General features: G+C 35.6%; 3 protein-coding genes across 3 annotated transcripts in view; 2 read left to right on the plus strand and 1 right to left on the minus strand.

The window, feature by feature from the left end:
• Positions 1-8,726, plus strand: part of LOC125035348 (GTP-binding protein Rit2-like) — a 16,673-nt gene extending 7,947 nt beyond the window's left edge. Inside the window, exon 5 of the mRNA XM_047627680.1 lies at positions 1-8,726. This exon is cut by the window's left edge and continues 427 nt beyond it. The gene's annotated coding sequence lies outside the window, so the exon portion shown is untranslated.
• On the minus strand, positions 6,742-19,368 carry LOC125035347 (lipid droplet-regulating VLDL assembly factor AUP1-like). The gene is made up of 8 exons (XM_047627678.1): positions 19,173-19,368; positions 14,690-14,827; positions 14,282-14,432; positions 13,378-13,559; positions 12,967-13,128; positions 12,465-12,585; positions 11,796-11,934; positions 6,742-11,514 (listed from the first exon to the last, which is right to left on the minus strand). The coding sequence occupies exons 1-8, from the start codon at positions 19,208-19,210 to the stop codon at positions 11,138-11,140; spliced, it is 1,308 nt and encodes a 435-aa protein (XP_047483634.1). The 5' UTR covers positions 19,211-19,368; the 3' UTR covers positions 6,742-11,137.
• Positions 19,369-19,895: 527 nt separating this feature from the next.
• The window catches only part of LOC125035243 (TBC1 domain family member 12-like), a 45,954-nt gene continuing 45,849 nt past the window's right edge, over positions 19,896-20,000 (plus strand). Inside the window, exon 1 of the mRNA XM_047627506.1 lies at positions 19,896-20,000. This exon is cut by the window's right edge and continues 280 nt beyond it. Coding sequence (XP_047483462.1) covers positions 19,896-20,000 — 105 coding nt within the window.

A 20,000-nucleotide genomic window follows, 5' to 3' on the forward strand; every position in this document is an offset into this window, starting at 1 on the left:
ACACAGTTCACATGCTGTGCTTCACGCCAGATGGAGAAATTACCGAAAAGAGGAAAATACAAATGATGTTGCTCAGATGTCATCACAGAGAAGACATTGATTTTGTGGTATGCTTTTTGTATGGAAAAGTTAAATGTAGAGTTAGATTCAGAATAAGGAAAGAGGGTTTATACTGACAATTTATATGGATGTATGAATTTTTATTCTCTCTCTCTCTCTCTTACTCTGTGGTATTTGTCCATGAAGGAGAGAATGAAACATAGATTTATTGATTGTATTATGGCATATGAAACATAGTAAAACTTATTTGTGCAAAATTGAGAGATAGATGGAGATGTGATATTCTTCATTTAGGTTTTGTTTCTCAAACATCAGGACATCTTAGGATTATTCTTATGAAAAAAGAATAAGTTTCAGATTTACTCTAGATCTAGATCACAGGAGATATTTGACAAGTATGTAAGATCCTTCGTTATTCATTTTGAAGTTTAAAAAACAAAACTTTTTGAAAGGAGCAAGGTGCTGTCTTTTTTACACTGTATATACCGATAGGCCTTATCAAGGGGATTATTATATGATACCATGTTCTTGTGCTTTTAATGCCAGTGTGATGTAATATATATATGTAAATAAGAGTGATACACTGCCTGGTCTTGACCCATGATAAAAGTGTCTCACTTACACATCCGGTTGTAGTAGTTAGCAATAAGCATCCGCGGCGTCTAAAACAACGAAATTCTACTGAAACCATGAAAACACTCACTTTCGAGACATGGGTGTTAGGAACATGCTCTCCTTGGTATTCTACAGCAGTATTCCGGCACGAGCTCCAATGCCTCCACTCAGAGGGGGGATGGGACGTGACTGGCGGCGGTACTTATGCCGCGCGTTAGGTGTCGAGGAGTTTTTTTTGTAGGCAAGGACATCGGAGTCTTATTTTACGGTGTAGAAAGATCACCAGAGTTTCGTATAGGGAGTTCAATTTTGTCTCTATTTTGCCGTTTTATTTGAGTTCATTCATTTATTTTATATTCTTATGATCATGCAAGACAAGTTTCTGATTTATTTTTTTCTAACACATGCATTTTCATTTAAGAAATCCGTAATTTGCTAAGATTGAAACACTGGTTTTGTTAATCTTTGTTACAAATGGCTTAGCACACACTCTCTCTTGCTCTAACATGAACCGGAGTTTGAAGTGAACTGTTTCTATTATATTTGCCTGTTGAGATCTGTGAGAGAAACGAAATGATTGTTTTATTTGATCTATATCTTCATGATGATCAATAATTTTTAAGGTTTTATCTAAAATGTATTATATTGTTATTTCAGATGTGTATTAAGGGAGAAAAATATTATATGAGAGGAAGGGATCTATGTGATATTGCTAGGTGAATATGATAATGAGATTCATACATGTTAAGACACATTTAAAATTTTTATATCTTCTTATATTTCAAGATAAATTATCAAGCTCAGACTGTACCTAGAATGAGATCTATAAGCTGGAATATATACATATATATATATATATATACACACACACACACACACACACACACACACACACACACACACACACACACACACACACACACACACACACACACACACACACACACACACACACACACACACATATATACTTTTATTATTTATGTATGTAAGAAATGAAAAGGATTCATTCTGCTTGTCTCTAAATACTTGCCCCCTCAGTGGTGATAGACTTCACAAAATACTGTTGTTCGCACAAGATTGGTTGTGTAATCATTGAAGATTTAGTTATACCAGAGTTTATTAGGAAGTGATGCTAGTCATATAAAAGAATGGACAAAAAGAGATACAAAAAGTGTTACATCCATATATAGTTATTGTATATATAAAAAAGAAAAGCCTTTCCTTGGAAATATACTCAAATGATTAAGGATTGTACTAGTGTCAGTCTTGTGAAAGAGAAGGGAGCATTTTTTTTTTTTCCCTTTTTCTTTTTAAATAGAAATAATAATTTATGCTTTGTGAGGCATATTTTATCTCAGTCACCTACCTATTTTAGGCAGCATTAAGAGTCCTTGCATTGTGTCATGTTGAAGCATTGAGAGTTCCGAGCCCTCGGTTATGTATTTTGTCCTCAGTGCCACTCCCACATTGGCATTAGGGGGTTGAGTTCGCATTGATTCTCAGCACTTTGGTTGCGGTCTCTGATTGCATCTTTGGTGGAAGCAATAGCCTGTAATGCTGCAGTGTTAACAAATCTGTGAGGAATGGTATTGATGTAATGGATGGGAACATTTTGGACTGGAGTTGAGGGGAGTTACCGCTTTCTACTTGAATATGCTGTGAGTTTTGTTCGATTTCAGCGAGGCTTAGCACACGTTTAGGGGACTGTGAGAGATGAGTTGGGTAGGCGATTTCTGAGCTAGGGTACAAATTAGAGTGAACTTGATGTCACTTCTTAAGAACAGAAAGTGTTTCTTGTATCCATACTCGTAGAATTTTGATTGTACCAAAAAACTGTGAGTGGGTTGATGATTATTTTTAGAAACAATCCTCACGTGATAGGTAGTTATTGAGTTTACATTTTGAGAAAACATTAAAAGATTTTCTTTATTATTTGCAAGATATATTCTGAACTGGTGGGGTGAGGGAGAAATAGAAGAAATGTGGGATATAGACTGACTGAATATTTTATTTTAGCACTTCCAATTGGTATTGAAATGATTGTTGTATGACCATTACTGAGTCTATTGATCTCAAAGTTCTATTAATGTTTCAAGAAAACAGCCTGTGAACTTCTTTCATATTTGAAGACAAACTGAACAAATGAGAGAGTGGGAGTAGAAAATGTTAGATACAGGTTTCTAAGTGCTTTTCAGCAATAATAGGAGGAACGTGGATAGGAGATTTGATTTTTAGCATAAAAAAGGGCGGTGGCTCCCATTAATAATAGGTGGAAGCCTGTTTTGCAAACATAATGGAGATTTTTTTTTTTTAAGGTTATATGCACAGGTCATAGGCACACAAGCTACTTCTATGATATGTTCTGTGAAGTAAAATCTGAATTACATAGCATTTTATGAGTTCTAGGTCTCTGGTATCCATTTTGAATTTGAAATGTAACCATAGGTCTTTCTCAAAATCATATTGAAGGTATTGTTGGTCCTCATTTTCCAGTGAGATCAATATCTTAGTGATAAGTTTTAAAGATAGGTAATGTTTATTGGGGGCACTTCAGGTCTGCACTTGCAATTTTTGGAATGTCCTTTCTTTTTTGATAGAGGAGGGATAGTCAAAATGCATTGATTGTGTGTTGTTGTCTCTCCTCAGTTTTGATGCTGAGATTGTGGTAATGTTAACTGAATATTTTTTATTTTCCTCATTCTGAATTCTGTTTAGCATGCAATACCATTTCCTTTTACGTGCTTCAGCTATAGCAAGTCATCCAGTGTCTCGTAGAAGGTCATCAGAAGCAGTGAATGTGGTTTATTTGCATTTATTTAATGACTGACTTACCCCCAAACACCAGGTTCCATGCACTCTGTCCCCTTCCCAGGACTAGACCCCAAAATGTTTTACCATCACGAAGCAATCACAGATGTCGTTTCCTTTCTGCTAGTACTATGTCAGCTGGCTGGTGTATTTTTATATTAGCATTTTTTCCAAGGGCCTTTCCTCCATGCTCCTCAGCTGTCCTGGGTAGGCCCTACATCCCCCTTCATCTCTCTTCCAATTACCACAACTGAGGTGCACGAGGGAGCCCATGACACCTCTCTCGGTAAGCTTGTTGTGCTTTCAGCTTGAAACTTGCTGGTAGAATACCAAAACTTCCTCAAAAGTAAGCCAGTGTCTGGGGGTTTATTATACAAAATGATCACATAATATACCTGAGGATGAAACTGTTGCTACAGTGGGCTTTTCATATATGTTTAATGAATTTTTAATGAACTTCATGCATTGTTGTCTAATTTATAATTTTTTCTGTTATTTACATTTGACCATGCATTTTATGCTACCAGAGTAAAATATTTAAGTCAAACAGAAATCATGCTTTTTGATACTATAGAGGTATAATCTGTGTAACACTTGTGCACTCAGAATTATTTGATAAAACAATCGTTTCTGTAGTATTGTAGAATAGGGTATTTATTAACTAAACTAGACAAAATGTATTTGAGATAATGTTTTGTTACCGCATACAGTTTATGGTTTACTGTACATTAAGGTTATGATCTTCATTTTTATGTGGTGTGAAGCAGTGTTATACTTTCTTTTCTTTTCTTTTGTATCTCAAAACAAAATATATAAGGTTATTGTTACAGAAATGTTCTCTGTTGAGTAATATGTTTAGTGTGGACTGTAGATGGAAATGCTGTACATTTGACACTGGAGAATCACTTTTTTTTTTTAGTGTGTTAACTTTGCCCATTTATTAATGTTCATCTGTAACTTTGGGATAATGCTTTACAATGAATGTCTAGGTAAGATCACCATTTCTCAAGTCAGCTAAAGATATTTTTAGATATTTTTATAGAGGGTACATGAAGCAAATTTAATCCTCCAAAACATAGTTGTTAAGCAAACCATTAACGAATTAGGTGGACGCATCTTTTGCATGTATGGATAATGCACAGTTAGAGAGTGGAAAGAAAGTTAAACAAAAATGAAAAAGAAAATTAAAAGTTTAAAAGATGAATGATAATTAAAAAGAGATTAAAGTAGGGAAAATGGCTCGACTTGTGAGCACGAGTTTCAAGAAAGAGCAGCAATTGCGGTAACAACCTAACCTGCAACACACGCTGTTATTCACACACCTGTTTACGGACCCTAGATTAGGTGAAGTCCGACCACGTAGTACAGTGCTGCGTTGGGTTATTGGGCTGGGCTTTGCGGCCAGTGAGGCTCCACCATCAGCAAGAGACTGGTGTTTGGCAGCCTCTCTGACCAGTTGAGATTCCCAGTTGTAACCTGAGCTGCAGTTCTATGCTTATCTAGTCAATCAGTTGACCCTCTCCCTTTGTATGTTGTCTTCATTGTTAGACATCATATTGAATGTTTATGTAATATATATACATTATATATATAAATTATGATTTTTTTTCTTATTTTTTTTTCAATCTTTAGTAATTATCACTGTTGGCTTGCCAAAAGGAAAATGTAAAGAGAAAAGAAGGGGAAATCCCCTCAGTGGTGGGCTGTGGTAGGTGTTTAAGAATGTCCTTTACTGAAAGCATACTGTATGTTGATCATCGAGATTTTGTTTCTTTTTTATATTATGCAGAGAGAGAGTATTGTTGCTTTTCTTGGGAATACTCTTTAATATATATTTGATGTTTAGAGTAGAAATTCTTTTCAACCCAATATTTGTTGCTATGATTATGAGCATTTAGAAAATCCTATTATGTAATAACATGTTGTGATCCTTTCCAAATAACTATATTCTAATTTAAGGAGTTAGAAACCCTTTTTTTTTTTTTTTTTTTTAACAATTATATTACACTTGTTGTTGAACTGTATAAGATGCATATTAGTATATTTTGTTGAATTTATTGCATTCAAATTATTCAGATTTCTTGAGACATGATGCACTTCACTCGTTTTGGATTTACTGTACTCACTCGTAAGAACACTAGTAGAAATATGCAACCCAAATATCCAGGGGTATGTACCATGGATAGAGTAGACATTAAATTATTTTCAATATTAAAAATGTGTTGTTTTTTTTTCCTTCTCTCTTATCCTTGATAATAAGGTCATCGTAAGTTGTATATACTGTGATTGTGAATGAATTTTCTAGTTGTTTGTGTTCACTTCGTGTTTTGCCTTTTATTTTCTCAAAAGGGAATATTGTAAGTAAAGTTTTGCAAGAGGAAGAATTGGTTATTTTTTTATAATAGTGGTTACTATTATTTTGAACATGTATGAAGAATGGAGTTTTGATGGTCATTCCAAAAAAGTATGGTCATAATACTGATACTGAAAAGACAATTCATTTTCATACTGAATATTTTCTGCACACTACTTTACCTCTAGCTTTTATATCTACTGAACTCTCTTATTTATCATATTTGAAGTCAAACAAAAAATATGATCAAACAGAAAGTAGAAAACTATTAGAAAAAAAGGGAAATACTTTAATTCTAAACAGAATACCGTGTTATTACCCTCGGTCAATGTTCCGTCTTTTAACCCAAAACTGACAGGCATGGCATGTAATGTACATGCCATGCCTACTGTGAAAGTACTTTATTAATTGTTTTTACACGTAGATGGCTCCACTTATATAAGTCAACAATAAGCCAGTTATGAGTACTACCTGTCTCACCTGTTTACCCTTTTCTTTCATTTTCAAAAACATTTCATCTTGTATTGCTGGCAATAAGATTATGATAATTATAATGTCTATAAGAAAGATAATGTCATCAATATTGAAAACTTTAGTAAAAATATTTTTTTTTTCCTGCAAATTCAAGGAAAGGTTAAATCAGGTAAGGTTACAAGGTCTACTAATTGATTCCTCTGTGGCTAAGCACTAGCAGAGCTATCTATATGTAGAGACATTTCACAAAAAAAATATAAAATGGGCACAGCCTTTTCCCAGCAACACTGGGTTAAAAAAACTGATGCACATTGTTTTTTTTACAACAGTTATATATGATAAAAATAGGAATGTAATTTTAAATGAGCATCTTTTGGTTATAAAAATAAAGAAGCATAAGCATTAACAAAGGTGATTAATAAAACCAGTCATTTTAACAAAATTTTATTAATTCATACAAGTCAGGATTATGCATTTCAAAGACCAACTTCCAAAGATTTTCAAAAAATATTCCAACGAACTACACCACAAAAATTTAGCTTTCATATTTAACAGCAATTTAAATTTTTGTCGACATCATAAAGAAAGAACCTTGATGAGTAGCATGCAAGGTTCCCGAATATTGGCTTTCTTAGACCAATGGTCATGTAAATTTAGAATAACTGCATATTATTACATTTTGTGGGGAGAAAAGAGTACACATGAAGAGAGAAATATGATACTTCTGTATTTTATGAATATATGAGTTACCAATAAAGAGAGTCTGCTCAGTGTGGTTCTTACCTTTAAAAGTTATAATAGTAAAAAAGATGAGAGAGAGAGAGGACTTAAACCAAAGCAGATTAGGAAATGTTATTAATTTTGAATATTTTTCCCTCACTTATGAAGGTCTTAAGATATAAAATTAACTTTAGTTATTGTTAATTGCAAAGCATCTTTTGGCCACAAAAACTACGAAGGTAAAATCTGAGAGAATTCTTTTTGAATAAAAAACACTGCATTATATTTATGCTTGCATGGAATTTGCAACAAACTTTAACTAACCAATTACTAAATTTTGAAAATTTTGTTTATAAAGAAAGGATAAGTTTTAATGAGTATATAAAATTTTCTTCTATATTAGTAGAGGAAGCACTGCATTACTCTTGATTGAATGGGAAGTGACAAACAGATAAAAGTGATTAAGAAATTGCAAATATGGCCACAGTTTGTTTTCAGAAAACTTTCTTTCAACCAAAGTTACAGTTTGGCGTCAAAATGGAATTTTCCGACATCTTGACTGAAGGATTTATTACTTACAAATATATACATAAGTACTCTTACATAAAACATTCATATTATGCATCACAAAAACCACATGAAAACAATAGAAAGGGTTCATTTTGATACACATACTATATATATTCAAATATATCATTAAAGAAAAATTACAATTTTCAGAGAGCATTGAGAATCAGATTTTCCTTGTTCTGTTTTGAAAGGATTTGCCAAAATAATCTGGATTATTCTGGTAAAAATTCAGTGACTGCAAAACAATATTTTAGTTTTGGAAAGATTCAAGTTATTATTCCATTTCATCAAATTTAAACTCTTACTAGCCTGTGATGACATCAGGATCATAATAATTTTTCCGGTGTGTAATTAAAAATACTAATAATGAGTGTGATAAAACATTGGGAGTTCAAAATTATGTGTATTAAAAATTAGCTGATATCAATATTGATCGACTGATATTATGGGTTAATTTAACGAGATTAGCTTGAAATTGACTGGTAATACAATAATATTCTTGGATGACTTCACTTGCTCTGTCTTTTTATGTGTATTTCATCAACTTACCATATTTAAAACAAAAGCTGTAACAGATATCATCTCCCTGTGAATGAAGAGAGGTAAAATACGAGAACTGAAACGCTGCTGCTGTGTTTCTTTGAGAAAAAAGTGTAAATTTGTGTTCTATTCGAGCATTTCTGGTATACATACTCTTCTTGTGGTGAAGAATGTATGGAAGGTAAACATTATCAAATTATACTCATGGGTCAGTCATGAACTCAAATTATTTTCATGATGAACACTGACTTCCTAAAAAGATACTTCAGAAAATAAGAACATAGTGAAAAATAAAAATTCATCCCACATTTACACTGAATATTTTCAAATAATATGTTTAAACTTATAGGAAACAGGCAAAGCACAGCAGAAAAAAAGGTGTAAAAAGCCAACAATGATTTTAGTTAAAAATATTATTGTCAATGGAGTCAAGTAATGGCACAGTTTTCAAAAACCTCTAATAATTTTTTTTTTTCTCTTGCCCATAAGACAAAGTTGACTTGTTTGATATGTAATGTGTTATAACATTTTCAGAATGAATGAACTGATAAAAAAAAGAAAAAGAGAAAGAAAAGAAAAGAAATATATATATATATACAATAAAGACAGCAATGTGTTTGTGTATTTTGCTTCTTTCATGCCTCTTACTTCTCAAATACCATAAATTATCTACTTCCCTATTTGTACTTTAACATGGAGGCATCTGTGTACAATTAGAAATATTTAGTGCACATTCAATAGATGTTGATAATATATACATACATGTGTCTACCTAGTTCCAAACACATAAAAACAGACCAACCATTAATTTCCATTTATCATTCTTTCTTTTATCTTAGAGCATTCTTTAAGTTTGCTTCCGGATGTTGACAAAGCTCTTTTTTTTATACATGTATACAAAATAACACACAGATGCACCATAAATTTTCCGGCAAATTTGGATCTTACACTGTGCCAGACAGAGGTTACATGCAACCCATTCACAAAGAACAAAATTTTGAATAAAGTATGGCGAGGCCACAGCTGTTTTCCCAAAGCATCATCCCAGCCATGGAACCCAGACTTACAATATGATTAGATGTACCCTTGCACCAGTAAACATTTCTCTTTGATGTCGCAGGTGACCAATCCACTAATTATGTATCTAAACTGAAAACTGCAAAATTATGAAATCTGGCCTGCATCATGGTTCAAAACATATGACAAGAAACTAACCTCCTAGTAAATTATTTTGCATTATTTGATACGAGATACACATGCATGGATTTTTGTTAAGCTACTTTGAACTCTCTATTGTAGTCACCCCAAGCTATAGCAAATACTGTTATGTTGAAATCGGGTTAAAAAAATGGGAGATGCACCAGCATACAGTCTCTCTGTGCCACACTCTATGCTGTCTATGCCTGCACAATGAACTAATATGGTAGTCACAGAAAATACTTGTCTACTCATACTTCTGCTTGGATTAGCAGTGCTGGACTGTCAGATGCCAAAAAGTTGGTGGCGTACTTTCATATATAATGCTCTAGTAAGGCTATGTTTTGGTGTTCATTCATTTACTTGTAACATGTTAGGGGGAAAAAAAAATCTTCAATAATTCATAAGAGCTTTGTATTTTATTTCCTTCTACTCGAGTCTCTTTTCGCTTACATTTTCTCTGAAGGTTCCAATTATCTTGTGTATTTTGTATCCCTTGGAAAAAAAATCAAGCTAAATACCTGTCTTTTGTCATCTTTATTAAATTCTGTTTATCAACTCTTTGTACTGTACTTAACACCATCTCCACCAAAGCTTTCCATTTCTTCCAGTCAGATTCACAGAAAAAGAAAGAAAATAAATATAATAAAATAAACTAATTAAAAAATAATAATAATTAATAAATAAAGGTCATATAAAACACACATCTATTTACCTGTAATATTTTTGCAGTCTTTTTGGTTTTTTTCCAAATATATTAAGACAAAACCAACACAACAACAACCTCTCACTTCCCTCTCATTAACACTGCCTTTCACACTGTTTGCTATTTCCAATGCATTTCTCTTTCTTCAATTCATAATCAGACCTTCCGCTTCCAGACTTTCCATGAGTGGATAATCTTATATATATTCAAACGAAACATAAATGAAAATAAAGAATAAAGGTTAAAAAATCTGTATTATACACCAAACTATTACATTCAAGTGTTATTCATGTTCTCAGGTCAAGTATCTATGTCAGAGTATCTAGAATCCTCAATATTCAAAACACTGATAATAAATACAAATGTTTATTTGACACACAGAGAAAAAACTTGATTACTGGGATAATGATAATAAATAACAATAATAATGATGATAATAATAATAATTATAACAATAATAATAATGAAATCGTCTGCTTCCATGAAAGACTGTTGGGAAACTGCAAAAGCAATAAAAGAAGAGAGAGGAATGTCTAGCCCAAATTACGACATCAACTCCTGCAGTTTTTGGTAATAATAAATATCAACTGAGATTAGCTTTTCTTTATACAGAAATAAAAGGATTTGTCTTCTATTTGTTTAATGTAATTATGTAATCCAATAATTGGAAAGGGAGTGAAGTAAAATAGAATAAAAGGTTTGTAACAATTCTAAATAACTTATAGAGCAGTTAATCATGAATCACACATTACCACTAACTTCTAAATAACAAATCCAGTGACCTTGCTGAATTCTTAATATACCTAACAAGAACAAAAGAGAGAAAAGGTGAAAGAAAAAAAAAAATACTTATGAATGTACCACTACAAAAAAGAATTAGTTATACACAAACAGACCCTTATTAAGGTAAGAATCACAGAGTACATTAGCAGAACTATCACTCAAATCTATATTCCACCATGACCAAAGTTCTGAGCAAACTTCCTGACTCCCTTAAGAAATGGCTGATACAGCTTAACTCCACTCATCAACAAAAAAGGAGGGGCATTGGGGTGAAAAAGAAGAGCAAGAAAAACTTAACATATAATCTGTCAGCAATCATTTCTGGGCAACTGTAAGCCATGCTTTTCAATATACTTTCTCCTCGCATTCTCTATGAGCTGTGCTTTTCTCGTCTGGAAAGATGTCATTCTCTCTGTTGCTGACTTTCCAAAGGATTTTGCTGCTGTATTCAGGGAAACATTAGTTTCCGATGAACCTGCAAGAGAGGTGGCCATCTCCAGCGTCGACTTAGAAGCACTATTTGTGGGCGATGAAGTATGGGGGTGAGTGGTGGTGGGTGTGGCTGGTGGGGGGGTAGGGCTGGAGGCTGCAGGGCTGGGGGTGGCAGGGCGAGGCTCAGGAATGGGCTCTGGCACGTTACCCTCAAGGAAGTTGGTAATTGTCTGGTCGACATTCTGCGTACGCACTGGAGGAGACGGAGACAGAGTTGTGTGCTGTTACAATTTGCATAGTTACCTATACATCTATAAAACATTTATGTAAAGATAAAGATAAAAAAAAAATAAAAAATAAAAAAAATACATCACTCCTTAGAATACTTTCCCTCTTTATGCCTAATTCACCACCACAGAACTAAAGTTAAAACATGTAAAGATCTCTAGCCAGACAGCCACATTTACAATACAAATCAAGACCTACAAATAATCCCCCAACTTCCCCTGAAGAAACCAACACAGACTGACCCACCTAAATCACGCTTAATCTGATCCAGGGAAATGTGGGGCAGCACCTCCTGCACCTGCTGGGCCATGATGTGCACCTCAGGACTGAGCATGGGGTTGGCTGCAGCTGCAGCCTCCCTGGCCAGCCTCTTCATAAATTCCACCTGCAAAAACATTGATAGAGGATAAATATACATTTTTTGAAAGATCTCAACTTTTTCCATTAAATCAAAGCTGTAAAATTCCCTCCATTTGTAGGTTCACCGCAAACCGTTGACAATTTGGTGCTTGGTATTTCCAGGTCTTGTATTGGGAACACATGGCCCTTACTGGAACTTGCATGTGTTTCAGACTCCTCATGCATTTTCAGAGTGATCTGATTGATGCATTTATAACATCTCCCTCATTACTGATGATCTTTTCTTCTATTGTAAACTTTGATGACATGTGGTGTATGTTACTGTTCCTGAACTTCGAAAATCATAGCCAGCCTTTACATTTTATAAATACTTCTACATATGAAGAATAATTAACAAATAATCACTACCCTTTCTATAATTATCTAATGATTATGCATATTTTATACACATGCATGTATGGTTGTATGAAACAAATATATATTAGACTAGCTATTCTGTGATCTCACTGTTATTTATGTGCAAAATAAAGAGGTCACAAGCTTAACGTCTCCCACCTTGTCTGCGACCGTATGATTGGTTGTCTTCACAGACAGGGAAGCTGCTGAAGCAACTTGCACGCGGGCAGCAAATTCCTCTGCCGACTCACTTTCTCCTCTTCTCATGTTTCCTACATATCTGTTGAACAACCAAACACATTAGACACCAAAGAAAATCAAAACATGAATGTTATTCACAACAGGTTTTTCCCAGTGGAAGACTCCTCACCCACTCAAATTCTGCAACATTTCCCTCATCACTATCCTCATTCTGCATCTTGCTACTACCTCTTTCTCACACTTTCCATTATCACACTCTATTTGCAGATGCACACCAAGCCAAAACACAAACACAAACAAACATTTCTGGAACTTCTGTCCATTCATTTACAAATTAAACTAAAAAAAAACAAAAAAACCTTCAGTTCCCATCCCCCCCCAACTACACCTCACCCATCCCCTAGTCATTCATAAAAATATTCCTACACATCCAGACCAGGAAGGAACCTTCCTTCCTTACTTGATGGTGAACACAGTCACAGGTGAGAAGAACATGAAGCAAAGGTCGGCGACCCATGACGCCCCGAGGACTGAGGGTGCCACGGGCAAGAGGGGGAGACGCCACACCCGGATGCCAGCCACTAATACTGATCCGTTGAATTCAAAGGCCCACGATCCAAACCTGTAGGATGAGGAGCATGTTTAGTGGCACTGTTGGGTGTTAGCAAAGCAAAGAGTCTGTTGTGAGAATTGTGAATAGAATCTGGACACATAAAACAAAGTTGCATCTATAACCAAGAATAAAAAGAAAAAATATATATACACAAAAAATAATTTACTAACTCAGTCAAAGCAATGAGAACAGCTACATTCAAATCCTTCTAAATTCTGCAACCTATACAGGACCACAACTCAAACAAAATGCACTTACTTCATGAGGGCCAACTCCCCACTTGTGGTGGCTCCCTCAGGGTGGAGGAGCAGAGGAGGGTTGCTGCTTTCACTGAGGTAGGAGCGAGCATTTGCTCTGAGAGCTTCGCGGCCTTGCGTCACCCCCAGGTCGCGGTAGCAAAGCAGCGAAGAGAGAACACTGGGCAAGTCATATACACTTGGCTGCAGGAGGATTTCAACTTATTAAGACCAAGTTATATGAAGACAACAGTAAAATATATAAGGTACACGAACTCTCATAAAATGCTAGATTGCTTAATAATCATACATAACTATCCCTTAATGAGATTACATATCACAGCTATAAAACATTGCTCATTTTCACTGACAAACTGGAGAATAGAAGAATTATAGCTGCATCAATTCATCTTTTCTTCTTTTAATTAAAATGTTAGTGTTCATTTAGGACTGAATTAAAATAAATATCAAAACAAAGAGGAAAGCCTCCTTCATATTTCATGTGAACTGTGATCTGGATCCCGATATGGAGGGGAAAAAAGTTGCCTTCCTCATATAAAAGCTTCACCTTTATTTATTCTTACAATGTCACTCTTCTCCTTCTCAGACCTTGGCTACAAATACAACAGCACTACTTTTGCAGACAACAATGACTAATATATTTCTTTGGACTTGATGAATAATGTTCACTGTTGTTGCTTAGAATCAGTCACTACTAAGAGGAAAGTTCTCAATTGGTGACTGATTTCCAGACCATAAAAAATATCTCATACACATATTTCATCATCTAAACAAGGGATTCAGAAAATACACAGCTCTAATGGTTCTACTGTACTTAACTTTCTGTTGAAAATATTAACTATTTTGAGTCTAATGGGGGGAGGGGGAGAGAGAGAGAGAAAGAGAGATAAGGGCTCAGGACTTACTGTGACGCAGGGCATAACCATGGACACTGCCAGGTGATCGAAGGGTGTGATGTGGTTGGTTGTTATGATGCGGCAACTATGATCTTTCTTTTCCACATCCTCCTCCTGCACCACCAACCCTAGGACTGAATAGAGCACCCGCAACACAACCCTTGGGGAGAGGAAAAAAGTAAATATCACAATTAACACTACTGCTTCAACTACTCCTATGATATAGGTAAACAGATAGTCAGATAAACAAAAACACGTTGACAAATCCTAATGAATGACAATAAAATCTCAAATATCATACGTGGCATGTGATCCGAAGTCACACAAGAGAAATCAATTTTACAACCGCACTCTGAGACTGAGTGTCCCTCAAAACTTCCTGTCGACAGAGCTAGTTGGAAGCAAAGGGACCCTTACCTTCTTATGACTGTGTTGTGGGGGAGGATGGATGACGCTACAAACAACTGTAAGGATATAAACACTCGCAGCACGAAGATTACGAGGCCTAGTGGGGTGTACAGGAGGAGGAACAGAAGATATGGTCCACTTGGAAACCTGGAAGAGAAAGACAAAATGGTAAAGGAAGGGTAGAAGATAATATTAATAACATGTAAGTATGGATAACTAAGAAAATACATAATATGAAATATTTTTCCGTTGACCAGTATGTAATGTTCTTATTTGGAGAAACCACACTCGCACACTCGCACTCTCGCACTCACTCTCTCACTCTCTCACTCTCTCACTCACTCACTCACTCACACTCTCTCTCTCTCTCTCTCTCTCTCTCTCTCTCTCTCTCTCTCTCTCTCTCTCTCTCTCTCTCTCTCTCTCTCTCTCTCTCTCTCTCTCTCTCTCTCTCTCTCTCTCTCTCTCTCTCTCTCTCTCTCACTCACTCACTCACTCACTCACTCACTCACTCACTCACTCACTCACTCACTCATTCACTCACTCATGCACTCACTCATGCACTCACTCATGCACTCACTCATGCACTCACTCATGCACTCACTCATGCACTCACTCACTCACTCTCACTCACCCCCCGCTCCTCCCTCAATCACCCCCCCCAGACACACACAGAGTGAGGAGAGATATCTGAGAATGTAAAATAATACTCCACAATGGGATCACCAACACCATGTGACCTACTACAGACACGAAATGAAACAGACGACTACAATGCTTATTTGTGGTTAATTATAGAGTATCGTACCAATAGTCTGTTCTGTTCTCTTTTCAACAGAAAGTCGACAGGACTGTTTCAAAGAGAGTTACATCTAGCATGCATGATTAAAGACTGTATTTTCTTATAAGAAATAATCAAGGGTCTTAATATAGTCCTTTCTGCATCATCTTATATGGAGAATAAAAGAAAGAAAACGAGAAAAAAAAAAAAAAGGACAGTATCCCCTAATTTGGCTATCTATTACAAGATCCTTTGCATAATAATTAATTTCCTCATAAAAAACAAATAAAAAATAAAAAAATACATAAATAAAAAATAAATAATTATTACCAGAATCTTCCTTTTCATTTATTTTTATATATTTAGTTTCTACATTTTAAACTCAATCTTTAAAATTTCTATGCCAAGTCTTTAATCCTAAAAAAACTGAGTTTAAACAGTAGAAACTCGACTTGACTGTACACGGCATCCGGTATGTGGCTTGATATAGCACAGGGAAATCCAGTTGAAAAGTCCTTTCAAGTCCATTCAAATTTTGTACTCATCATCATCGTCAGCAGAGTCTGATATATATATATATATATATATATATATATATATATATATATATATATATATATATATATATATATGTATGTATATAATATATATAAGGAAGCAAACAGAGCTCTATTTTGCCAAAGTAAATCATTATAGTGCTGTTGGCCATAAAAGTAACTATGATTACTGTCCATTTGGTATATATCATGCTCACGGGTACTTTGTCCTGAAAGTGCATATCTTATAATCTATTTTAGATGATATACAAGTCAACTGTGGAATATGTGACTTGTTCCTTCTCTTCCCAAAATCATCAAGTTTTTCAGGGACCTCTTCGTTTGTTGGGCTGGAAGGGTATTCAATATAATCATATCGACCTACAAGGTAAGTTAGGGTTCGGTGAATGGCATAAAAAAGTAAATAATCTAGCCAAATTTTTTTTAGTATTAGAAATACACAGCTCTTTTAAAATAATAATAATAATAATAATAATAATAATAATAATAATAATAATAACAATAATAATAATACAAAAAAAATAATAACAATAATAATAATAATAATAATAATAATAATAAACTCCTTCCACCCAAAAGAAAAGAATAATAATAATAATAATAAGAAAAAAACAACAACCTTGTTAATAATCTTTCCTCACATTTTGGGGGCCTCAACAATGGTTTTCTCTTAGCCAAAGCATAGTGAAAGGTGCTTCACCATATGCCACCGGGGAAAATGCGGTGCTCATTTTTATTTTATTTATTTATTTTTTTATTTTTTTTTTTGTGAAATGTCTCTGCACATAGATGGCTCTGTTAGTGCTTAGCCACAAAGGAGTCAATTAGTAGACCTTGTGACCTTACCTGATTTCACCTTTCCTTGAATTGGCAGGAAAAATGTACTTTTTACTATGCTATGAATATTGATGGTGTTATTTTCATTATAGACATTAAAATTACTATAATGTTATAAACATTAATCACAGCAAATTAATTAAGATAATGTAAAATATTTTTGTAAATCAAGGAAAAGGGTAAAAGGGTGAGACAGGCAGTACTTGTAATTGGCTCAGTGGTGACTTAGTACAAGTGTATAAAAACAATTAATAAAGTAAACTCACAGTGGGCATGGCTTTGTACGCAACTGCCATGCTTGTCAGCTTTGGGTTAAGGGGAGGCTCACCTGTTTCCTACTCTTGATTGGAAAATATGCATAGAAAAAGTTATGGCCTTATGGATATGAAACTATTGCTCTGTATTCATGTTATCTTTCTTTAAGGGAAGCAAAGCCCTTATCTTATTAAGCTGAAAATGACCTGGGAATATTGATTTTTCTACACCTTACCACCTCAGAAAGTATACTGGCTAGGGATCAAAATCTAGAATATTTTTTTATCTGGGTACCTGAATGGTTTCTCTAAGAATCAATGAGACCACTTTTTAAAAACATTTGAAATGAAAGGAAAAAACATTCATTGAAATTATATAAAATGAAAACATTGAGATTTTCACTTTCAACCCAATGCTGACAGGTGAAAAAAAAACAAAAAAAATTCTACTCTGGAGATTAATGGCAACGAGCCGACTCTGGGCGCAGGAGTCCGCTACATCAAGCTGAACGTCCTGCTCCAAGCCCTTCAAGTATTACGACTTCGTTCTCAAGCAATTCTTCCCAAAATTAAGGTCAGAGGACTTCCTGAAAGGTGGAAACTAAGGTTTCGAGTAATTCAACCTTAAATAATAACCCATCCATCTTACATCCATAAGGTTATGCACCAGTGTCAATGATGTAAGGCAATAATCCACTGTGAAAGATAACTCTCCATCTTCTCAATAACCAATCAGAAGCCTCAGTTATTCTGATATTGGTTAGCAAGAGCGACACACCCTCCGGAGAAGAAGTCCCAAAAGCTGGGTATAAAGCGAACTAAAAAATCCATGCTAACCTTTCCTACCTTCTATTTGTTCCCTAGCCGGGGGGACCAAGACCCCCCCGTACCCCTATTCATTACCACTTCGTGCCAACAGAAATTAAGAACTCTGGCTTTGTGAGGGTGTTGTGGACTTAGTCTCTGAGCAGTGATATGCGACAGATATTTTCATCATTTCAAATGAGGCCATAGCAGCTCTACCTGTGTTGTTTATGACTATCTCTTATGCTCTAGAAAATGGCGGTGTCCATTTCTCTCTATCTCTATGCTTCGCCCTTGGTCACATTAACCTTTACTCTGATTGGCCAACTGATTTTGTAAATTCATAAATGTAGGCCAACATGACCCACAGGCATCATGATGCTACCATGCTATATGTTCCTAGGTGGTAGGAAAATACTGTGTAGCTAGATATATAAACAAATTTTGATATATCCTTACTAGAATTAATTCACTAATAAATGTCTTTCTCATCTGAGATTTTCATCTTTTTTTTTATATAGGTTACACATGAGACCCTAGTTACACTGTTTAAATCACTAATAATTTCAAATTGTGGTAAACCCTTAGCCGCCGGGTAGCCTGTGGCATGCCTGGACCATATTCCGGGTGGCATGTGCATGCATGCCCTGGTGTGCCAATCTCGTTTTCCGGGGGAGTGTATGGTAATGCCACTCACACTATGCTGACTATGCCAGCAGCGGGAAACAGACACTGCTATCTTAAAGGGCATCAAAAACAGAGTAATAAACAACAAAGTACAGCATCTCCAGCCTCATATTTACTATGAAATGACAAAAATATGTGCTGCATCTTACTGTTCAGAGACTAAGCCCACAGCCAGAGGTCTTAATTTTGTTGGCATGAAGTGCTAGTAAACACAGTGGCTTGCCCTGCGTCTAGAACAGAAAGTAGGAAAGGTTAGGGTTGGAGTTTGGGTTCACACGATAGCCTGTGCCCCTCGCCTCCGGAGGGCCGTCGCTCTCGGGGGCACATCCCAAACTGCTCCCGAAAAGTGCCGAGCCCGAGGGCGGAGAGCGAGCCCTTGGCCTCCCGGGCGGCCAGCATATGCCTTGGACTCGAGGTCGAGAAAGGGCGACACGTCCACCTGCTGAACAGCGAGCCTCACGGTCAGCGAGGGTGGCTGTAAACCTTCAAACCAGGGGAACTCGAGAGATTGTAAAACGTAAGTCATTTAGTAAAGCCTAAATAATGCCCATTTTCCCGTGATTAAAACTTACCTGTTTCTATTGTATATGGCTTCGATTGGTATCGTCATAGCGACTCTGTTGTTGGTTATAGTATTGTGTTTAAGTCAGCTGTATCACTGCCCTGTTGTTGTTTACGCCAATGACTTCATAAGAAATGAATGATCAAAATCTCGCAAAATTCTAGGCTTCTCCAGCTGTAAATACTCTCGGCCTTGTCACGAGCAGTTCACTAGTTCCGGCTTGGGCAGCGTTGTTTGATTATCGTTTTCGTATCTTATCTCTTGCTTATTTTTTGAACTGATGATATATGACTATGCTTTATGAGAAAGTAGTTGTTTATTGTATTCTTGGAATTATAGGGAGGTAAAAAGGGGTAATGATAGTTCGGATGAAATCTAAGAACACATTTTAATCGATGACATAACCTGGATCCAAACATTGAATAGACGTCATATGAACAATGGCTATGTATTTTTGTGTTATAATTATTTGCCCAAAAAAACACAATCAAAGAACCAAAAAAAGTAGAAAAAGTAACAGGGGATTTTTTCTTTGCGAGAGAAATGCACCTTGGTCGACACGGGACACAATTTGGGATTGAAAAGATGTTCGGTTTCTGGCGACACTGGCAGTAGAAAACAAGGAAATGGAGCGACAACATCTATACCGCGAGTGACGTCAAGTTTTTGTGTTATTTTAGCGAAACTTGTGGGTGATATTGATCGAATTGAAAGTACATATGTTACAAAAGAAATGGACGATACGACCGACCCTGACCCGTGTCCTAGAGAGCACCTGAATGGCAAGAACGGTCCAACATCTGAGGGCTTGGTGAGGGACTCGGGCTCCTCCAGGAAC

This window comes from Penaeus chinensis, chromosome 19, assembly GCF_019202785.1.
Source record: "Penaeus chinensis breed Huanghai No. 1 chromosome 19, ASM1920278v2, whole genome shotgun sequence".
Classification (NCBI taxonomy): domain Eukaryota; kingdom Metazoa; phylum Arthropoda; class Malacostraca; order Decapoda; family Penaeidae; genus Penaeus; species Penaeus chinensis.